This window comes from Pinus tabuliformis, chromosome 6, assembly GCF_031772625.1.
Source record: "Pinus tabuliformis cultivar Carrire ecotype Pingquan chromosome 6, CPIR1, whole genome shotgun sequence".
In the NCBI taxonomy this organism is placed as follows: Eukaryota; Viridiplantae; Streptophyta; class Pinopsida; order Pinales; family Pinaceae; genus Pinus; species Pinus tabuliformis.
In genome coordinates this window covers 916,422,488-916,446,064 of record NC_142292.1, presented here as the reverse complement: position 1 = coordinate 916,446,064, position 23,577 = coordinate 916,422,488, and the positions used below count along the sequence as shown (strand labels likewise).

The following is a 23,577-nucleotide window of genomic DNA, read 5'->3' as shown; positions in this document are numbered from 1 at the left end:
CTTATTGAGAAGCCTTATAAGGGAGGCTATCCTGATCAGATAGAGATTTTATGGGAAGGTTTTAAAATTTGTCAAAGGCTTGACTTCTGGGGCATCCCTTTTCAATGCTCTTTTTGTCATCGAACGGGTCACCTCATCAGGAATTGCAGGCTCCGATCCAAACATAGGACAAACATGCATCCCTCTGAAAAGAAAAGAAGTTCGGGGCCAGATTCTGAAGATGTTAATGACTCTGAAAATCTATTCTCCTTTCAATCCACTGACCTTCACTCCTCCCAGCTCAATTCTCATTTTCAATCTGAGTCTCCAAAATTAGCGGACTTTCACTGTCCCCCCATCCCTGAACCACAAGACGAGGACCCTGTACCTTCTCCTCAGATAAAGAATCAAGCAGATTTTGTGGTGGGGTCACATCCGATTCATATTTCCTCCTCCTCACCATCTTCAAATGGGCCGGCTCCTGCCATGCAAAAGGGTAAGGAACCTATGATAACCCCTACCCCTTTAAACTCTCCATCACAATCCCCTGTTAATAGTTTTGATAGCGATATCGAACTCCTCCTTCAGCGGAATCCATCGGTGCTCGAACCTCTGACTATACATAAGCCGTCCTTCCCATCCATTAGTCCCAATTCTGCCAAAAATATCACTGCCAGAAAAAAGAAAAAAGGAGAAAGCCGTCACTTTCGAGGCAGAACTATTGCTTCTGACTTGGGGGTTACAAATTTGTCTCTTGTGGAAGTCCCAATCATGGAACCTACTGCTTCGCAGCCTCTTAGAGCATGTCAGGCTGGACAAGCCTCCAAATGACTTTCTTAGTATCTTTTAATATTAGGGGATTGGGTGCCGCCCCTAAATTCCTGGCGCTAAAAGAGACTTTTGCTTCTGCTCATCCCCTCATCATTTTTATATAGGAAACAATGCATACAAGTTCGGTCTCTCTGGCTTTCTTCAGAAGAATGTTCCCCAGTTGGTATATGGTTGCTACAGAAGCGGAAGGAATGTCTGGTGGTTTGGTAGTATTATGGAACCCAGCCTCGGTCAGAGCAAAGGCTTTCAAATGTTGTGCTGGGATCCTCATCTCAGCTTCTATCAGAGGAAGGCCTCAGATTATCAACATCTTGAATATTTATGTGCCCTATAGGGACAGATCTCTTTTCTGGGACAAGCTGCTTGAATCTGAAATACTAGATATAAAATCTTTATTAATAGCGGGTGATCTAAACCTGACTCTCCACGCTGCGGAATGTTGGGGCAGTTGTAGAAAACAGGACCGCATGGTTGATCAAATGCGTCAGGAACTTCTAAATAGAAATTTAGTAGATATAATTCCTGAAAAATTGGTACCAACTTGGGAAAATGGCAGGACGGGCTCAGCATACATTGCTAAAAGAATAGATCGCTTTATTATTAATGTCAGCATAATCGAAAGCTGGGGGATGCCTGTTGCTAGAACGAGATTGGAGCTCTCCTTGGATCACAGGCCCATCTTCCTCACGTGGGAGAACATGAATTGCAAGTTGGGGTACCCTTTCAAATTTAACAGATCCCATCTTGAGGATGAATCTTTCAATGTACTTATTGCAAACTCTTGGAGGGATATCCATCTTTCTGAAGAGGCTTTTTTTCTTACTTTCCGGGAAAAAATTCAATTGCTCAGGAAAGCAGCAAAGGATTGGTAGATCAAGAAGAGGAGATTGGACAAACAGGAGCTATCTGACATCAAAAAAGAAATAAGTTATCTCTCTAATTCGGCCCAATATAATGTTCTATCTTTTGATCAAAAAACCCTCATCAGATCCCTGGAAAAAAAGAAAATCGAGTTGTTGCAAAAGGAGGAAGCATTATGGAGGCTTAAAAGCAGAGCGACATGGCTCAGGGAGGGTGATCGAAATACTAAATTTTTTCACAATTTCGCTAATGCTCGTCGGGCCAAAAACTCCATTTGGAAGATTGAGGATGGCAAGGGGGGTTTTTTCCTCACTCAACAGGATATCTCGGCAGAAGCTACCAGATTCTTTCAAAATCTTTATAAAAGGCAGGATAGCAATGCATATGACTCATTATGGGCTGTGGAACAGTTGCCTGTAATGTTTGACGAGAGCGCAAATGATCAATTCTTTAAGCCTATTATGGAGGAGGAACTTCTCGACACCATTAAAAAGTTCAAAAGGGACAAAAGCCCAGGCCCTGATGGTTGGCCGATCGAGTTTTTTTGTCATTTCTATGATCTGTTCAAAAAAGATTTGCTAGGCATGGTGGATGCCTTTCGCATGTTTGGGAACATAAACAGTGCGCTATCCGCCACCTTTATAGCACTTATTCCCAAGAAGGACAAATCGGAATCGTTCTTTGATTACAGGCCGATAGCCCTTTGCAATACTCTATTTAAAATCATATCTAAGATTATTGCCGAAAGGCTGAAGGTGGTTCTTAATTCCTTCATAACAAAGGAGCAGCATGCCTTTTTAAAAGATAGGCTTATTCTGGACGCTGTTGCTATGACGCAGGAATGCCTATTCTCAATTACATCAAACAATATAGATGCCGCAGTCCTGAAGATAGATCTCAAAAAAGCCTACGATTGCGTAGACTGGGGCTTCCTTCGAATCCTTCTTGCAAAAATTGGATTAAGTGCTCAGGGAATTCGATGGATTATGGCGTGTGTTGAAAACGTCAATTACTCAGTTCTCATAAATGGCATACCATCTTCTTTCTTTCCAGCGGAGAGGGGCCTTCGCCAAGGCTGTCCTCTATCACCACTTCTTTTTATTCTCGTGATGAATTCCCTCAGCTCACAGATCAATCTGGCTGTTGCAGAAGGGAGATGCAGGCCGATCAAGATCTGCAAGGACATTTCCCTCTCTCATAACCTCTTTGTAGATGACATTCTCCTTTTCGCGATGCTATGTAAATCTTCATGGATTTGTTTATATGTGATTTTCCAGAAATTTCACTCCGCATCGGGCCTCTCTATTAATAAAGACAAATCCACACTGTTCCATAATGGAACAAATCCGGACATAGCACAATGGATCGCTGCTCGTTTTGGCATAAAACTTGCATTGATTAAGGATGGGTTTAAATATCTTGGCTTCCACTTAAAAGCAAAAGTTTATCACGCAAGGGATTGGCAGTGGCTAATCGAGCGCTTTTACAAGAAAATCTCATGCTGGGAGATGCGTTTTTTATCCCTGGCGGGCAGATATATATTGGTCCGGTCTGTTCTTTCTCAACTGGCGGTATATTGGGGCCACCTCTTCCTTCTTCCTGCATCTATTACAAGTAAAATGGCTTCTCTGGCGGCCACCTTTTTATGGGGTGGCAGATCTTATCAGTCAAAGATCCATCTCATAAAGTTGGATTCCATCACAAGGCCGAAGGTTCTGGGCGGTTGGGGCCTTCTGCACATGCCGACTTTCGGAAAAGCTTTACTATGCAAATCTCTCATCAGAGGTATATATGGGAAATGTCAATGGAGCACTATCATAAATCAGAAATACCTCAAAGGAAAAAGCATGGTTTTTTGGTATAGAAGACGCACTATGGGCATTAGAAGAGGCTCCCCCATTTGGCAAAGTTTTAGAAAGATCCAGTCTCTCTTCTTGATGAATTTAAGATGGAAATTGTTCACGGGATCTAGCATTTTTATTGGCATGGATTCTACTGTGTTCAATCTGGAATCGATGATTCCCCCTGCATTGCTATCTTTCTTCTTCCAAAGGGGCTTTTTCACATGGGACAAATTAATAAAAACTTGGTCATCTCAGTCCCCTGTGTGGAAGGATGCGGCTGATTTATCTCTGCCCCACTCTCTTCGTCCCTTATGGTCATCGGCTATCAATGGTTTCTCCAGCAAAGGTTTCTCTCAATCGGGAACCAAGGATGAACTCATCTGGTCGCTTTAGAACTCATCACAATCTATCAGTGTCAGACATCTTTATGCTGCATTCTTATCTGGACAGTCACCCTCCTCTCCCATCTTCCCCCTCAAATTGTGGAAAGCTTCCTGTCCACTTAAGATGATTCTCTTCTCATGGCTCCTCTTCTCGGACAGGAATCTCACCTGGCAGGTTCTCCAAAGAAAGGGATGGCAGGGTCCAGGCAGATGTCAAATGTGCCTTTCGGATGCTGAATCCAATGCACACATGTTCTTCAATTGTGCCTCATCTTCAACAATCTGGTATGAATTATCTTTGATATATGGTTTTTCTCATCAAGTTTTTTCATCTGTACAGGAAGCCTTCAATTGGTGGAGCTTTCAGAATCCCTCCTGGCGCTCATTGTTTATCCTCACCTGCTGGTATCTTTGGAAATGGAGAAATGAATGGATTTTCCAGAATTCCAGAATGCCCCTTGATTCTATCCTGATCCAAATCACGGGCTATCTGCCTCCCGCAGATTAATCTCCAATCCAACTCTGTTTTTTCTAATCCAGCATATTGGACCATCTACTCTACAATGTTGGTGTTCTTTCAGTTATTGGTCTCCTGTATCAGCTCCCACTGCTTAATATACTATTATGGCGATCTTGATCTTTCCCTAAATGTGGAGGCTTATATTCCTATCCTTCTCAACCTTTTTTGGAAGGTCTGCTTCTCTCTTGAAGCGCTACTGTGTGTTTGTTTCACGGTTTTTCCTCAGGCCTATATGCTGCGCCTTCTTGCACAATTCGGGGCTCAGTGATTTTCGCTGGGTTTACACATTAAAATCAGTGATAACATGTAATATGCTGCCTCAACAGTCTCACAATGAAACAGCGGCATGTCTTCCTGCTGTTTCACATAGATTTTGATCATGTATTTTGAACTCTATATTTTCTTAATATAACTATTATGATTTTTCTCTCTGAAAAAAAAAGGAATGCAAATAGGAAAATCAAATACAATTAAAGAAATCAAATATGCATTATCAGTGTTTTATTTTCGCAGGGACTAATTACTTGATATATAAAACCAATTTAATCTCTAATTTATTTTATTTTAATTTAAAATATTAGTTAATTAATTTTTTAATCTATTTATTTATTTAATATAATATTTTTTATTTTTTATTTTTTAAATGAATAATAAATAGAAATTAATTAAAATGAATTACTCTCGATTAAATATTTTTATTATAATTAGTGTAAATTTATTTAAAATCATATTTAAATAAATTTAATGTGTATAAACACTTACAAATATTTGAAAAAAATATATTTAAATAATGAATATGAATACTTCTAATATTTGGCACATGAAATGAAAAATTAAACCCAATTTATGCTATATATTAATTTTAAAATTTAGATAAAGATGTATAAAAGCATAATCAACATGATTTAAATATAACATGAACATTTTATTTCAATTATCAAACTAAAATTGAAATAAGGTTCAAAACTATCAAATTTTATGTTCCTATAAAATACCAAGAATATGGTGTCTCTAGTAGCTTTTGATCTTGGCTTTTGCTTCATCGATTATCTCAAATTCTCTCAGAGTCTAGTTGGGCCTTACTTCTTGTCAATTAGAATTGATGCATCACAACCCTTCAACATGACATATCAATTCCACGCGTCAACAAAGCCATTGAATTTATACATCTTCAATTTAAATAAAACTAGAGAATTATAATCTTTTCTGTACAAAACAATCATGAATATGCATGTCAAGGAGAGCAACAAGAAGGGATTTGTTTGTAGTGAAGTGACTTGTGATTATACCTCGCATGATTGATTCTTCTTACAAACATATGGCATTGTAGAATCCTACCCGCAGATCGTTTGCAACCAATGTAAGTCGTAACAATACCAAAATCATGAGAGAATTCACCATTCTAAGTTCCATTATAATCAAATGCTTCAACGTCATTGCAGAGTTAACTAATACCCCCTTTATTTCTTACGATGAACACCAAATAGTGAGAATGGTGAACAACTTCAGATGAAACTCTCATTATTATACTAATTGGTGCTTGAAAACCATAGAGTATGAGATGGGGGATTACAGTATGAGCTATATATAATATGGGTACACACGAATATATAAGTCTACCATTGTGGTGACAAACAAGAACATAAAATGACATTTATTCAATTCATGACAAGCTCAGAGACCGGTATGTATTCGTGTGAGGCAAACTCATATGGAGTTGTAATATGTTGGGGATGAATAACATCAAGTTATAATATCTTAATATTACTAAAGATAATGTTGATGTCTTAGAATCTTGAACCAAAACCACTCCAATCACTGAACCACTTGCATCATAGTCCACTTGAAATACCTCACTAAAATATGAAAGTGATAACAATGGTTATTTGAAAACCTTCTTCTTCAAAGTTTCAAAGGACTTTGATGACTGTTGTTGTCCACTAGAAAGATCCCTTCTTCATACACTCAACAAGTAGTGCATAAATCACGCTAAAGTTTTGATAAGCTTTAAATAGAAAATTTTGAAACTATAGAAATTCCTTATGTCAAATCTACCTCTATCGATTGGACAATCCAAAATGGCCTTCACCTTTTCCAAATCCATCTTCAACCCCTCCTTGGAAACTACAAAATATAAGTAAACCAACTCTTCTTACAAGAATGCATACTTCAATTTAATTTGTAGCTTCTCCTTTTTTAGCCTTTCCAACACTTGCTTCACATGCCCCAAGTGCTCTTCCTTGGATTTTCTAAAGTCATATCTTTATCAGTATACATGATGATAAAAATTAGTGTAAATGGTTTTAAGATATGGTCCATCAATCTAACAAAGGTTCTAGGTGCATAGGATAATCCATGTGGAATAACCAACCATTCAAATTTCCATGCTTCTTCTTGAATGTGTCTTCCATTTATCACCTTACTTTATCCGAATATGATGTTACCCACTCTTCAAATTTATCCTTGAAAGTACTTTTCCCCACTCAAGAAATTCATGAAGTTTTATATCCTTAGTAAAGGAAATTGATAATTACTAGTATCCTTGTTAATATCTCTTGAATCAATTCACGTTCTACATTCACCACTCTCCTTAAACGTTCTCAAATCAACCCTGTATCATGTAATTCTTGCACCTGCCTAATTACTTCTTCCTCAAGGAATCATTCAATAACATGCCTTATTAGGTAGAATTTATCCTAGAACCAAATCACTTTCATGGGAGGCATTCACATTGGCATGTCACTGACAACAACATCTACAAAATCATTCAACAATTGTTGAATCTGTAGAAATTTTGAATAATAAACACATATTCAACAAAGATTATCTCGATTATACACTATTGAGGAAAACATGCATAATACATAACCTCCTCTACGTTTATCATCAATTTACAGAAGCAGAAACAATAACATGTGCACATAGAAGCATCAATCGCACATATCAACACAGTATTTTCTCGTGGAAAGCATCTCGCTAAAAACCCCAACTATCTGTATATTATATTGATTGAGAACATATAACAAACATAGTACAATAATCCTCACAAGTACTCAGTACTATCTCCACCTGTTACACACAATACAGCTCAGATCTGATCTCCAAATCTCCTCCGCTGCTTGCCTACCTCCACTGCACAATACCTGTTGAGATTGAATGAGAATGGCTGATCCAAACTCGTTTTTACCTTGTGAAAGTCACCCACACTGTAAATCACGTGAGCACAAGCTATATTTCACTTGGTATTGGCCCACACTACGCAGAGATCATTGGCATAACTCAATCCCATGCATGTGCACAATCTCATGCACAACTGATAGCAATCTCAACCTCTAACACCTGTCTCCACTGAACTGTACATGCACTGAGTTAACTGATGTATTCTTCAGTTGCATTATGGGTTAATAATTAGTGGATTAATTAATAACTAATTCACACAACTCATCACTTAGTCTATTGATCAGTTAGACTAAATACAACTAGTTCAACTAAGTCAAACTGAACACAACTCCATTAACTGCTCATCTAACTCCACAGAACTCAACCACATGAGTTCTAACTGATGTCATGCATGCAACAACTCAACTAACACATAAGAAAAGCATATTTCCTTCTGTCAGCTGCATGTGCCACATCTGTAGCTCAAACTGAAGTGCTCCAAGAGGATAAGATAAAGTTTATAGTCTAAATATTATTATGAGACAATAATATTTGACTTTTCTATTTTTGACTAGCAGTCTAAAAATAGACTCTGATCACTCCTGCTGTGATCCAAAAATAGACTTTGCGCCATAATTTCCCTACGGGCCCACTTAGTGAAGGCGACTCCTTTCCACTAAGCTCCATCATCTTGTTGCATTCTCAACAAGCATTTCTTGCTGCACACTTTTCAACACTCCCTCTCAACAAGAAAGGCTTCCTCTCAAACCCGATCCTGAAACTCTAGAATGTTCTGCATGCAACACATCTGCTCGATCCACTTTGCTCCATCAACACTTGGAACAAAAACACTCCCAACTGACCACTCTGTTGGGCTAGGAACATACTCTGATGCTGAAGCTCTACCTGTTGCTGACAAGTGCTCCCTCTCTGACATCTGCACTACTGCAACATCTCCATGCATCTCGCACCATTGCACACCTCTCTGTGCCACCTAGCACTGTGCAAAACACTTGTGCCTCTCGGATTGCCACAGCCTGCATGCTATGCGCTATCCTGGGATTCTCTGTACTGTCGCTCTCTCTGCCGCTCCATCCGCATCTGTCTCTACCCATTCAATCAATTCCTGCTACTCCACATCGGGGCTCCCATAGCAAGGTCTCATCCAAGAGGTTGGGTACCTCAAGGATCCTACCCCTCCTCCTTGGGACGATCAATCCACATCAACCCACCTCCTACCTGGAGGATGGCTGCATGCGATCCCTCTGCCCACCTGGCTCGAAGTTTCCCCCTACTGGAGGTCTCTACATGAGTAGATGTCTCTACTCGATCTCCTCTCAGCTTCCCTTGTTGTGGCTGCTCCACAACCTCTTGAAGCTGTTGCACCAATCGTGGCTCCTCCACAATTGTCTGAGACTTCTTCTGGCTCCACATGTTGAGAGGTAATATACACTCCCTCTCAACCACCAAGTCTCCATCATTTGCCTTGTTGCTCAAGGCTTTGCATGCATCTTGAACCTCAAGAGCATACAGGTTCTTGACCCGTGAACCAATCTGCTTCACCTGTCTAGTGATGATGTGTCTAAGGAAAACCTTTCCCTTACTAAAGACTACATCATAGCCTCTGTCTTCCAGCATCGCGATCGACACCAAGTTTCTCTTCAGTCCTAGTACATACTTGACATCGGTCAAGGTAAAGCGAGCTCCATGCTCCCTCTGAAAAATAACTGTGCCTACACCTGAGACACTATACTTCTCATCATTACCCATCCCTATGAGTATCTGGAGATATTTCTCCTCCAAAGTACTGAACAAACTTTTGTCACCAGTCATGTGGAAAGAAGCTCCACTGTCAAGAAACCAACCACTTCCCACCATGGATGAAACCATGCATGCGAAGAGTGTGAAGTCCAACTCGAATTGTGAAGCAAGTGCCTCACCTTCAGATCCTTCCCTAGATCCCTTCTTGGATTTCTTCTTTGGGCAATTAGTAGCATAATGGCCCAACTCATGACAATGAAAGCATCTCACCTTTGACTTGTCAACCTTCTTCCCATCATTGGAAGAACTGGATTCGAAAAGAGAAACCTTCCCCTTCCCCGTCTTCGCCTTACTCGCTAAGGCACAGTTCTCCTCATCATGCATAGATGAAGAACTGTCTCTGGTGCGCCGTCTAATCTCCTCTTGCACAAGATCCGACCAAAGTCTCTCCCATCCTGGCAATTTCTCCCTTCCATTCACCGAGTCCTGGTAGCTATGCCAACTCTTAGGAAGGCCAAGGAGTGCTAGACTCACCATATCATCATCCTCAACAGTTACCCCCACACTTCCCAGCTCATCCCAGCATTGGGTGAACTTTGTGAGATACTGGGGCATACTGTCTCCATTCTCACACCTAATGTTTCTGAGTTTATCCTTCAGCGCCAACTTCCTCTGGTCGCTCTTGCTTTGGAATAGATCTGTCAACGCTTTCCACATCAAGTATGGAGAAGCCTTTCCATGCAGGTTGGACACAATGTGATCCTTCATGCCCTCCAATAGAATCCTTCGACACTTTGTTGTCTTATTTTGCCAAACCACAACTTCAGCAACATCAGTAGGTTTTGGGACCTCAGCCTCTATGAAATCCTTCAACCCATTATCATCTAACACCGCCTCCATCCTGTCCTTCCATGGAATATAGTTCGACCTGCCCTCAAGGGCATACTCCAATTGCAATCCGTTGAAAGACATTTCAACTTTGACACCAAGAAAACACTGCTACAAATTCGAATTCCACCAGCTCAACAACTCAACCGCCTCTGATCTAGAATTCGTGAGAACAAAGTATTTCTTGTACAGAGATCGACTCTATGGGCATTCACCGGATATCTCACCTTCCAAAAGAAGGATGAATCTAGAGGCTACCTGACCCGATTACAGACTTTGCCTGAAGAAATAAATTGTAAACACTTTTTGAATAGTAGATTTGATGATCAACTGCTCTGATACCATGTAGAAATTTTGAATAATAAACACATATTCAACATATATTATCTCGATTATACACTATTGCGGAAAACATGCATAATACATAACCTCCTCTACGTTGATCATCAATTTACAGAAGCAGAAATAATAACATGTGCATGTAGAAGCATCAATCACACATATCAACACAGGAATTTCCCGGGGAAAGCATCTCGCTAAAAACCCCAACTATCTGTATATTATATTGATTGAGAACATGTAACAAACATAATACAATACTCCTCACAAGTACTCAGTACTATCTCCACCTGTTACACACAATACAGCTCAGATCTGATCTCCAAATCTCCTCCGCTGCTTGCCTGCCTCCATTGCACAATACCTGCTGAGATTGAATGAGAATGGCTGATCCAAACTCGTTTTTACCTTGTGAAAGTCACCCACACTGTAAATCACGTGAGCACAAGCTATATTTCACTTGGTATTGGCCCACACTACGTAGAGATCATTGGCATAACTCAATCCCATGCATGTGCACAATCTCATGCACAACTGATAGCAATCTCAACCTCTAACACCTGTCTCCATTGAACTGTACATGCACTGAGTTAACTGATGTATTCTTCAGTTGCATTATGAGTTAATAATTAGTGAATTAATTAATAACTAATTCACACAACTCATCACTTAGTCTATTGATCAGTTAGACTAAATACAACTAGTTCAACTAAGTCAAACTGAACACAACTCCATTAACTGCTCATCTAACTCCACAGAACTCAACCACATGAGTTCTAACTGATGTCATGCATGCAACAACTCAACTAAAACATAAGAAAAGTGTATTTCCTTCTATCAACTGCATGTGCTACATCTGTAGCTCAAACTGAAGTGCTCCAAGAGGATAAGATAAAGTTTATAGTCTAAATATTATTATGAAACAATAATATTTGACTTTTCTATTTTTGACTAGCAGTCTAAAAATAGACTCTGATCACTCCTGCTGTGATCCAAAAATAGACTTTGCGCCATGATTTCCGTGCGGGCCCACTTAGTGAAGGCGACTCCTTTCCACTAAGCTCCATCATCTTGTTGCATTCTCAACAAGCATTTCTTGCTGCACACTTTTCAACAGAATCTCCATTGGCACATAACTCTTTGCATCATCTTCTTGTACTTTCTTTGTCTTCATAGCTAAATAGAACCTTGCTTTCCTTTGTTCCTATAAAAATTATTTATTGAGTTCACATGTATTATATAATCACCTAACATCTTCTTAAAAAAAAACCATGGTCATCCAAGAAATACATGATGTGCATCCATATCCACCACATCACATAGTTATTAGTCAATGAAATTGCTAATCTAGAAACTAAGTATTGTTCTACCATAGTGGCTTGTTAACCCCTTTGTAACCATGAAAACTGATAGGGATTGGGATGAGGGATTCACTTTAGTTTTATCTTATTTATTACCTATGTGGACCAAATTTTCTATGCTACCATTATCTATAATCAAGTTGTATCATTTACCATGAAATTTGCATTTAATTTTACAAAATATCTTCCTTTGTTTAAGTTTTTTAAGTCTTCTTTTCAAGTTTGAATAATTCCCATTCGTACATAAGTTTTTCACCCTATTTCTATTGAAATACTACAACATTGTCACCCATAACTAATGCCCGAGCTACTTGTGTGACATGAGTCATAGCCTCATTCTTTCTTCCTGAATTGTTATTCTCTATTAATTTTGATGCTTTGTGCCCTTATACTCTAGATTCATAGCAAGTAATGTGTCAGGCCAGGAGGTAACTCCTCAAAACAATTCATGATATTCATTCAGGTTGGTCTTTATTATATACATGAGGGAGAGATTGTTCATTTCATCTCCCAGTGACTCTTCATATTTTCTATTATTTATTTACATCAATTTCAGTTATTCACCCAATCCTGATGATTAGGTGTCAACATTACCCCCCTTAATCTGAAGGGATGTTGGTGAGTCCAAGCATCATTCTGAATCTTTCAAGATTTTCTCTTCCAAGCACTTTGGTGAAGATGTTTGCAATTTGCTCATTAGTGGAACAATGGCGGAGATGGATTGTTTTGGCCTCAACATGATGTCGAATCATATGATATTTAGTATTGATGTGCTTCGTTCGATCATGGAAATTTGAGTTCTTGGCCAACTTTATTGCCGAGGTATTGTCAATCATGAGTGGAGTCGATTGTACTTGTTTTACTTGCAAATCTTCAAGAATTTTCCTGAACCACACAATTTCTTTTGTTGCCTCAGCCGCTGCCACATATTCTACCTCTATTGTGGAATGTGCTAGAATTGATTGTTTGCGTGATCTCTAGGAGATATCTCCTGATCCAAGACTCATAGCATAACCTGAAGTAGATACCCCAGTTTCTTTGTCTCCATCGAAGTCTGAATCAGAGTATCCAATCAAGCTGAAGTCGTCCACCGGTGTATACTTGATTCCAAAGTCTTGAGTTCCCTTTAAGTACCTTAGAACTCTTTTTGTAGTAGACCAATGTCCCTCACAAGGCTTTTGCATAAACCTGGAGAGGATTCCAATAGAAAATGAAATGTCTGGTCTGGTAGTAGTTAGGTAGTTGAGACTTCCTACAAGCTGTCTATACTTTGTTGCATCCTCAAATTCTTTTCCTTCAATGGATGTGAGCTTTATGTTTTGTTCCATTGGAGTCGTAAGAGGATTGCATTCTGTCATGCCAAACTTGTTCAACAGATCTCCAACGTACTTATTTTGAGAAATGACTATGGACTTCGGATGTTGAGTTACTTCAATACCAAGATAGTAATGAACATAGCCCAAATTATTCATTTAAAGACCTTTCCTCAATTCCTTCTTTATGGATGCAATGTAGCTTTCATTGTTCCCTGTCATCAAAAGATCAGCTACATATACCACAAGATATACAACTGTTTTGCCAACTTTCTTGAAAAATAAAGCTGCATCATCAAGATCATAATGTTTGAAATTGAGTTTCAGAATATGCTCAGTTAGTTTTTCATACCAGGCTCGCGGTGCTTGTTTGAGGCCATACAAGGATTTTACAAGTTTGCATACTTTATGTTCATGTCCTTTCACAACAAATCCTTCAGTCTGGGACATAAAAACATTCTCTTTTAGATCTCCATTCAAGAAAGCAGTTTTTACATCCATTTGATGGACTTTCCAACCATTCTGAGCTGCTAGGGCAAAGAGTGTCTGGATGGTATCCCATTTTGCTGTGGGGGCAAAAGTCTCCTCATAATCGACCCCTTCTTTCTGTGCAAAACCTTTTGCCACAAGCCTCGCTTTGTGCTTATCAAGTGAGCCATCAGCTTTATACTTGTTCTTGTAGACCCACTTGCAGCCAATTGGTTTGGTTCCTAATGGAGGATCAACCAGCTTCCAAGTGCCATTCTTTATCAGGGCATCATACTCCTTTTGCATCACTTCTTTCCATTCATCATGAGAAGCAGCTTCTTTGAAGGAAGTTGGTTCAAAATCTGTAGACAAATTCAATTCACAATCATAAGAAACATCCATATAAATAGGTGAATCAGAGTCATCTACATCATCTCCATTTTGTCGATTTGAATTTATAGTTCCTGTCTTTCCAACCTCATTAGGATGAACACTTTCAAGTGTCTTTGTCAGCCACTTTGGGGGACCTTTATTAGATGGTCCAGGCTGCTCCATTGATTGAGTTGGGACTGAATCAAGATTGAGTCTCCCAATTCTATCAATCACATCACTTAAAGTATCATCCGTTGTTGGAGTTTCATGCGGGGGAGAGAGTGCTTCAGAAGAAGATTCCACATGTTGATCTAGTATAGGAATCCCCCCTTCAAGATGTGGAATTTGGTTATCAAATTCTTGAAATGATTTTGCATTTGCGAATCTATCCAAGTGATCAAGTTGCCGCTCAACAACATTGTCAGTTTTGGATGTTTCAAGAAAGATTACATCTCTAGATACAACAAACTTTTTATTGACTTCATCATAGAGACGGTATGCTTTGGAGGTGTTTGAATACCCCAGGAAGATACACTTATGACTTCTTGCACCAAGTTTGTTTCTATGTAATTTTGGTATCAAGGCATAACAGGTGGAACCAAAGACCCTAAGATGCTTTATCGAAGGAATGTGGCCATACCACATTTCATAGGGAGTCTTGTTTCTGATAGCATTAGATGGACATCTATTCTTTATATATACAACACATAGAACTGCATCAGCCCAAAACATCAATTTTACATTTTTGAAAAACATCATGGAGCGCACCATATTTAAGATTGTCCTATTCATTCTTTCACCTACACAGTTCTGTTGGGGATTATAAGGCACAGTTGTTTGATGTTTGATCCCATGTTGGCGAAGATAGTTTTCAAAGTCATTTAAAGTATATTCTTTTCCATTATCAGTGCGAATAGAGCCAATATGAGATTATGCATCATTTTCAATCCATGTATGAAAGTTCTTGAATGTTTGAAAAGCATCAAATTTGTTCTTAAATAAATAAACCCAACACATTCTGGTGTAGTCATCAATAAATGTCATCATATATTTATTTCCATTTGCAGAAGGAATAGGCATTGGACCACATAAATCTGAATGAATGAGTTCAAGTTTTCTATGTGCTCTTGAATGTGAATCATGAAAAGACTATTTGCTATGCTTTCCTAGAATGCAAGCATCACATTTCTTAAGTTTCCTAGGAATTGTAGGCAAACCAGTAACACCATTTTTCTTCAACAAGCAGAGGCTGTCATAGTTCAAATGTCCAAATCTAGCATGCCATAATAAACTTGATGGAAGTGTACCTTCTTCATAATGATAGTTGTATGAGAAATGTTGTGCATGAGCAGAGGTACCCTGCAGCTTGAGAAGCCTTTCTTCTTCTATCCCCCTCATGACAAGTGAGTGGTCAGATGCTTTTCTCACCTCAAGCTTGCCATCAAACATATGAATGGAGTGACCTTGCTGGCGGATGTGGACCAAGGACAACAAGTTTCTCTTCAACTGTGGGAGATATAGAACATGATGCAGAAGAAAGTCTGGAAGACCAGGCAATTTAAGCCTGATTGTGCCAAGCCTTGATGGCTTGAGTTTTGATTGGTCTGCAAAGTATACTGCTCCATCAACATTGTCATTAAATTCTTCAAAAAAATATTTTCTATGGGTCATGTGGAAAGTTGCTCCTGAATCAAGCAACCAATCATTTTTCCAAGCAGCAAGTGAAGCATTAAATAAGTCTTCATTTACTCCAATATTACATTGTGCCACAACATAATGAGCGGATTCAGGTGCTTTAACTTTGTCTGTGTCATTAGTTTTACCTTTGGGTTGGTTTCTTTGCTGCTCAATTTTGTTCCAAGGTAACTTGCATGTGGAGGCATCATGTGATCCATTTCTTTTGCGGCGTATGCAGTACAAATCTGACTTTTCTCCTTGAGAGTGTCTGCCCCCCTGCCTCTGAAATATCTTCCTCTTCCTCTTTGACCACCTCTTCCTCTGGAAGAATCTTGGGCAAGATTCTTTTCTTTATGAGCAAGGCACACAGCTTCTTCAGAAGATTCAGGGGCTGTCTTCGTTCCAAAAGCTTTCTCTCTTTCAATAATTTTTTTCACAAGAGAGTCAAAGGTAATATCTTTGAGATTTCCATTTGCTTGCAATGACTCAAGATAATTGGAGTAAGTAGGATAAGGTGCCTTGAGAAAAGCGATAAGAGGAATATCCAATTCAACCTTAGTGGCTTTGATATCATGCATTATAGATTTTACTTCGGATGCAAGAGCAAGAGGATCATTATTTTGTAATTCAAGAGTGAAGAGTTTAAACATGAGTTGAACAACTTCAAGTGCAGAGTGTGAGTCACAGAGTTCTTTCAGTTTTTGTAAGGCTTCAAAAGCATTTGAAAATGGCGAAATATGGTGACTCACCTCTTCACTTACTGATGCTGCAATCAATGCATAGGCCTTGCTGTTCTTCTTTTCCCAAATGGCGAACTCCTTGTCTGAGGTAGGCTATTCTAGCTCTTTGTCTCTATCTCCAACACACACTCCTTTCCACAACTCATTGAAAATGAGGGTGTGTTTTAACTTCCGAGAACCCTCAGGATAGTTCTCCTTGCCAGTGAGAACTACTCCCACAATAGATATGATTGAATGCATTCTTAAAAGAAAGACTATGTGCTTCAAAATAATGCAGCCTTATTCTTCCTTCTTGATTAGGTAAGAAATTGATTTAATATACAAAGAGAAAAGCTATATTCTATCCATATAGAATATCACCATTCATATCATAATATATGACATACCATCTCATACCATTGTATTTTCAACCTTCTTTCATATGATATATCAAGCATTCATGCCCTCGACATTAAAAAAGAACCGCTAATTGCACGATTTTTAATGCATAAATCTTATAGTACACTCACCGCACCATTATCAATATCATGCAATATATATTGTATTCCAAAAACAATACTCATCGCACACATGGTCTTAGTCTCACACATGGTCTTCAAAACGAGAGCACACAACAAGTTTGAATTAAACACCATAGTCACGATTTTCGGTTGTCCAAAAGAAATTGTTTAATCACATAATGTAGTCTCTAACATATATATTCCATGGATAATGTTAGTATACCTCAAACAAAACTCGACGCACAGCAGCATCGGTCATTAACACATAGGTCCATTAATGCACAGGTTTGACACATGACTTCTAGGTTTCGACCAACTTCATTCCAGCAATTGAATGTCACAAATCGAGTTGCCACTTTCATGAAACTCTGTAGTACTCATGCCAACCCAGCCTCTCTATCAAAGCTCACGGCTATAGAAAACCAATGCATAGAGAACAACACATATGTAATCACCATTCCAACACAAATAACAGATCCACGCTCACTGCAATGCCACTCTGATCTACACTCATTGTAGCACTACGCATACCACAGCCTTCGCATAGTTCAACGCAACAAGGGCTAGCTTGCTATGCCTTAACGCAGCAACCATCAACAATCATCAACGCAAAGAACGAATAATGACAGAGGAAAAAAATGACCATAGGGATAGTGTAGCAGAGAGTGGCAAGAGTTTCAATAGAAAGAAGCAGCGTTCGTAACTGTTGATATATCACAGTTACGATACCATATATATCGGGTATGGAAACAGATGGGGGGAGAGCAGAAAGGCTGAGCGTTTTGTATGCAGGTGAAGTAGTGACAAGAGCAGCGTAGTAGAGAAGGCAACATTGGTAGGCTTGATGGTTGTGGAGGGTGCCAGAATCAGCAGAAAATAATGAGTCGCAGGGGATATGAGAGAGATGTCAGTCTGCAAAGTATTTAGAACATAGGTAGAATAGGCAGAATAGGAGTTACAAATTAAAGAGGGAAGCCAAAAATGGCGTTGGCTCTGATACCATGTTAGACCAGGAGGTAACTCCTCAAAACAATTCATGATAATTTTTTTTATTTTTAATTTTTAATTTTTATTTTTAATTTTTAATTTTTAATTTTTAATTTTTAATTTTTAATTTTTATTTTTATTTTTAATTTTTAATTTTTAATTTTTAATTTATTTATTTATTTATATTTTATTTTATTTATTTATTTATTTATTTATTTTTTTCTGAAGCAAGCGTCGATCCTTCTAATTCATTAAATCAAAAGAAAAATTACATATTGTACATAAAACCCGATCCTTTACAAGAATTCGGGAAAAAGGAATTCCTACCAATGATCAAGACCCCCCGAGCTACTATAGTGATCACCAAACTTTGAGAAATAAACACGGAAAGTCTACAAAAGCCCCCACCCACACTTCTGGATAAAACATACTTCCTAGAGCCAACCTACGACCATAGACACCCCCAACCACGCAAATTCCACACACCACGAAAGAGGGAGAAAACGCGCCAAACGAGATGAAAGGACAGAGCCCACTTGGCCCCAAAAAAACAACATGATCGATCCCAACCGTTGATCTTGGCTGCTGGATCCAATGGCCAGAAATCATATCGCGCGACCTAACACGACTGAGAGATAGTGTGCGATCGAAGGCGGTTTCAAAGTCAACCAACCTGCCACATGTTACAATCTCTATGGAATCGCTCCCGAAACTGCAAAACCATAAACCACTTATGAATCACGTGATCACCGTAAAACCAACCATGTCGTGGTTTTCAAGCCCAAAAGCGGAAAGGGGGAGAATTCCAGCTGCCGGAAAAATGGACCACGCATTCTGTTTATTCCTGCTACAGAACCAGACTCCTATATTGTGCTTATTTGGGAAAAGACCATGCAACTTATCTGCCAATGAACTAAGAACCTCGTTCAACTGACTCCGGGATAAAATGAGACAAACTTTTGCTTGCCTTTCTACCGAGTACATACTGATAGGAAAAACAAAACTAGCCGGAGAAATCAATTCATGCTAGTCAACCTGGCCCGATATCTAAACACTTCTTTGTCTTCTGCAGCTTGTTCTTCGCAGAGAACCTTTAAATGGTTTTGAGGTATCTCCTGCCACTTTTTCGCCATTTTGCCATCAGCATTATTCATCCCTTGGTTGGCCAGAAGGTCCGCTAGTTTATTGGCAGATCGACGAACATGGTTGAAACTCACCGTTCGAAGCTCCTGGAGGTGAACGTGGATTCTTTGGTAGACCTGGATTAGTTTCCAGTGAGTGGAGACTTTCTCTGGCTGAGTACCGCAATTGATTCTTTTCATAGAGTTAATGGTAATCTCTGAGTCCACTTCAACAATGACATTTGAGCCATGGTACTGGATCAGAAACTCTAGACATTGTTCTAGAGCCATTAATTCTGCCATATTATTTGTGGATCTTCCCAAATGGCAGTGGAAGATAAAGATAATACTGCCCTTATCATCTCTTAAAACTCCTCCAAAACCAGCTGTTCTCGGGTTGCCTTTGGAAGCCCCATCAATGTTGTATTTCAGATAGCCTTTCGGTGGTGGTTGCCAGAAATCCTTCTCTGTATCCATAGTTATGTTCTTTTTTATCAGTCCTTGGGGAATAATTCCTTTCATTCCCAGTTGTTTGAGAATTCTGAGCTCAGTCTCAGAGGGGGGATTTTTAGGGAGATTTTGAACTATGATACTAACTATCTCCCTGAGCTGTTTTAGGATCTGATCAAATAGTCTTAGAGGAATAACCTTTTCATTCTTAAAAATTATTTTATTTCTTTCTTTCCAAACATTCCAGATAATGAAGCTTGGTGTGAAGGCCCGGGCCAAATAAAGGAACTCATTCTCCGAATAGTTTCCTCTCCACTTGATTAGGTTATTTGTGATACTAATTCTGTCCCTATCTATCTGATGGAAAATGGTAGAGAAATAATCCCACAACCAGGTGGTGTAAGAGCAGCTATTAAGAATGTGCTCCATGGTCTCCTCCTGCTCTTCACAGAGCTGGCATCTGGAAGGCCCCATAACCCCCCTTTTCCTAATGTTGTCCCAAGTTAAAATTTTCTTATGATGAACCAACCACATGAAAAGCTTGATCTTCATCCAACCTTGGTGCTTCCAGAGGTGCTTCCAGGTATTTTCTGGAACACTAGAATCAAGCTCAAGAAGAATACCTTTAACTTCCTTAAGGTTAATGGTGCCTTTATTGTTCTTGCCCCATCTCAATTGATCCTGCCTCTCTGTTACTAAAATCATTCTTTGTTTAAGCAAGCTCCCAAGAGCCTTTGCTTTAATTTTAATGGGGTTATCATCTCTGCAATCAATTTTCCTCCAGCTTCTCCACTTTCTGGAGTTCTAAGTAGGATCCCAGAAATCCTTAACTTTTTTTAACCCTTGGGAATCAGTTTCCTGCTTGAGGCTTAAAAAATCCTTTGTTAACAGCGTTGATTCTTGTTGCCATTTATCCTCCCAAAAGAGTGCAAGATCTTCTGCTCTAATTTCCCAAAAACTATTTTGTTGAACTAGGTTTCTATTTTCCCAGGCTCTGTTCCAGATGTGAGATCATTTTAAATTTCCAGACATCCTTATGAGATCATTAGTGTGCCAAGAGCTGGCATATTTCTCTTTCCAGATCCTTGCCCACTGGGTTGTTTGCTTCTGAACCCATCACCACCAAAGCTTGGATTCAAGCACTTTATTGAGAATCTCTTGATCATCCAAGCCTAGACCCCCATGACTCTTGGGTTTACAAATTTTTTCCCAAGAAACCAAGGCCCACTTCTTTTTTGTTTCTTCCTTACCCCAAAGGAAATCTCTTTGTATATTCCTAAATTGATCTAAAACCCCTTTGGGAGTTGGGAGGGCTGATAACATAAAAACCGGGATGGATTACAAAACTGCCTTTGTCAGAACCAACCTGCCTGCCAAGTTCAAGACTCTGAAGGTCCAATTTTTGACTCTGTCCTGCATCTTATTAAGCACCTGTTCCCAGGTACTCTTGTGCATAGGTTTGGTTGTGAGAGGGATTCCCAAATACTTTGTGGGGAGGGAATCCCTTTGGAAGCCAAGAATTCTTGAGATATTTCTCTAAATAGCAATATTAGTGTTAAAGAAGAAGATTTTTGATTTAGAGAGATTGACTTCCATACCTGTAGCCATGGAAAATTCCTTCAGGATTTGATTGTAGGCTGAAGCTTCTTTGACTGTGGGGATTCCTTGCAGCATGGTGTCATCTACAAATTGTTGGTGAGTCAGAGCTTGACCATTCTCAGATAATTGAAGACCTTTGATTTTGCCCGAATCCTTGGCATGCTTAATGGATCTGCCAAGTCCTTCCATCATGAGAATAAAAATAAAGGGAGAGAGCGGGTCTCCCTGCCTGAGGCCTCTAGAAGGAATGAAAATCTCTGAGGGAGAGCCATTCACCAAAATTGAAAAGTTGGATGAAGTCACCAGAGCCATGACCCATCTGACCCAGTTGTGATCGAAACCAAAAGCAGTGAGAACCTTCTTGATGTAAATCCAATTCACCTTGTCATATGCTTTGGCAATATCCAATTGCATGATCATCCCCACCTACTTTTTACTAGTAAGCGTGTGAACCACCTCATGGGCTTGAATAATGTTATTTAAAATTTGTCTGCCCTCCACATAACCTGCATGTTCCTCTGACACTAAGTAAGGAAGGAGAGGTCTTAGTCTGTTAGCAACAACCTTGGATATTATCTTGTATACTACATTACATAAAGCTATGGGTCTGTACTTATCTGCAGTTTGAGCTGAATCCTGTTTGGGGATCAAGGAGATGAAGGAGGTGTTGAGGGCTTTCAGGATGGTTTTGCTACACTTGGAATCCTCCACCACATTCAGAATATCCTGTTTGACAATATGCCAACAAGCTTTAAAAAAATCCACATTGAAACCATCCGGGCCTGGTGCTTTGCAATTCTGCATGTCTTTGAGAACCTCGCTTACTTCCTCTTCAGTAACAGGTCTATTGAGGTTAAAATTGTCCTCTCTAGACACCAACTTAGGGATATGCCTTATAATTTCCTTGATGAATTGTTCCCTGTTTGGATTGTTTTCTTGAGCGATGTTTTGGAAATGCTTAACAAGCACGGTGTTCTGAAGCTCCCCATTCTCATTCTTTATCGAAGAGATTATGTTGTGTGCTCTATTAGCTATGGTGGATCTGTGGAAAAATCTTGTATTCCTCTCTCCTTCCTTGAGCCATTGAACTCTAGACTTTTGCCTCCAAAATATTTCCTCTTGTTTGCGTAAATTTTCCCATTCTTGATGATGTTTGTTACCCTGATCACTTTTGACTTTGTCAAAGCCATCTTGGATCAATGCCTGGTTGAGTTCCTGAATTTTGATCTCGAAAGATTTTTTGTTCACAAAAATGTTTCCAAAATCCTTCTTGTTCCATTCTTTGAGCCTGAACTTGACATGTTTTAGTCTTTTATGAAGGAGGTACATTTTTATCTTTCTAATTGCAAGTCTTCAAACCACCATTTTTCAATGTTACTGGTGAAATCCGGGTGGGAGAGCTAGATATTATCGAATTTGAAGGGCCTATTTCTGGGAGAAACCATACCCTTGATTTCTAGTTGAATCGGCTAGTGATTGGACCCTCCGAAGGGAAGGATTCTTGCTATTATTTCTTTGTCTATAATCATCAGCTCCTCCGAAATCATGAACCTATCTAATTTAGAGGCTACCTGTGCCTCACCTCCTCTTTTGTTATTCCAAGTAAAAAAGCCATTGCTCAATTCTGAATCAACCAATTTCATATCCTCTGTGAATGATTGGAACGCTAAAGAGTCTTTGGCTAGCACTCTGGTTCCTCCTTTTTTTTTTCGAAAGAGACTTGATCATATTGAAATCACCTCCCAAGATCCAAGGAATCCCATCTTGTCTATTCCCGAGATCTATTAGGGAGTCTATCAATTTGAGTTTGTCATCTATTTTTTGAGGGCCATAAACATTTGTGACCAAGAAGGTTTCTGAAACCCCCACTGGTTGCATGACCATTGATAAGTAATTTCTGGATGCTTCAACATCTATTATGCTGATTTTCTGGGGATTCCAAAGAGTTAGAATGCCCCCCACTGTGCTTTCAGCTTTAACTTCTAAAAACTCAAATCTGTTGAGCCATTTGCTATGAATTTGTTTTATTTTCTGAATGGAACATTTGGTTTCCTGGATGAAGATCATATCCGGCATTTCTTGTTTCATTCTGTAACTTAGCATTCTTTGTTTTCTTTTACTACCTAGACCTCTAATATTCCAGGATGTGAACTTCATAATTCAAGATTTGTAAAGGAGTAACTGGTTAGGTCTTTCATCTTACCTGAGTCTATCATTAACTTTCCACACTCCATCAAGAGGTCCTTCTGCTTTTTCCTACCCCTTTTCTTTCCTGCATTTCTGGTAGCTAATCTTGGAGTTGATTTAATTGTTTTCACACCTTTGTACTCCTGCTTATCAATGGTTTTTCCTTTATCTAACCCATTTTCCTGAGTTTTCCATAAAAACAATTGTTGAATTCTGTTGCAATCTTCTTGGGGTAGT

The 23,577-nt window shown here is 39.2% G+C and overlaps 1 protein-coding gene across 1 annotated transcript in view; it reads left to right on the top strand.

The window, feature by feature from the left end:
- Nucleotides 1–977: 977 nt before the first annotated feature.
- Nucleotides 978–23,577, top strand: part of LOC149261929 (uncharacterized) — a 39,550-nt gene continuing 16,950 nt past the window's right edge. The window contains exons 1-3 of the mRNA XM_089372350.1: nucleotides 978–1,525; nucleotides 1,799–3,456; nucleotides 4,239–4,303. Coding sequence (XP_089228476.1) covers nucleotides 978–1,525; nucleotides 1,799–3,456; nucleotides 4,239–4,303 — 2,271 coding nt within the window. The remainder of the gene's footprint in view (nucleotides 1,526–1,798; nucleotides 3,457–4,238; nucleotides 4,304–23,577) is intronic.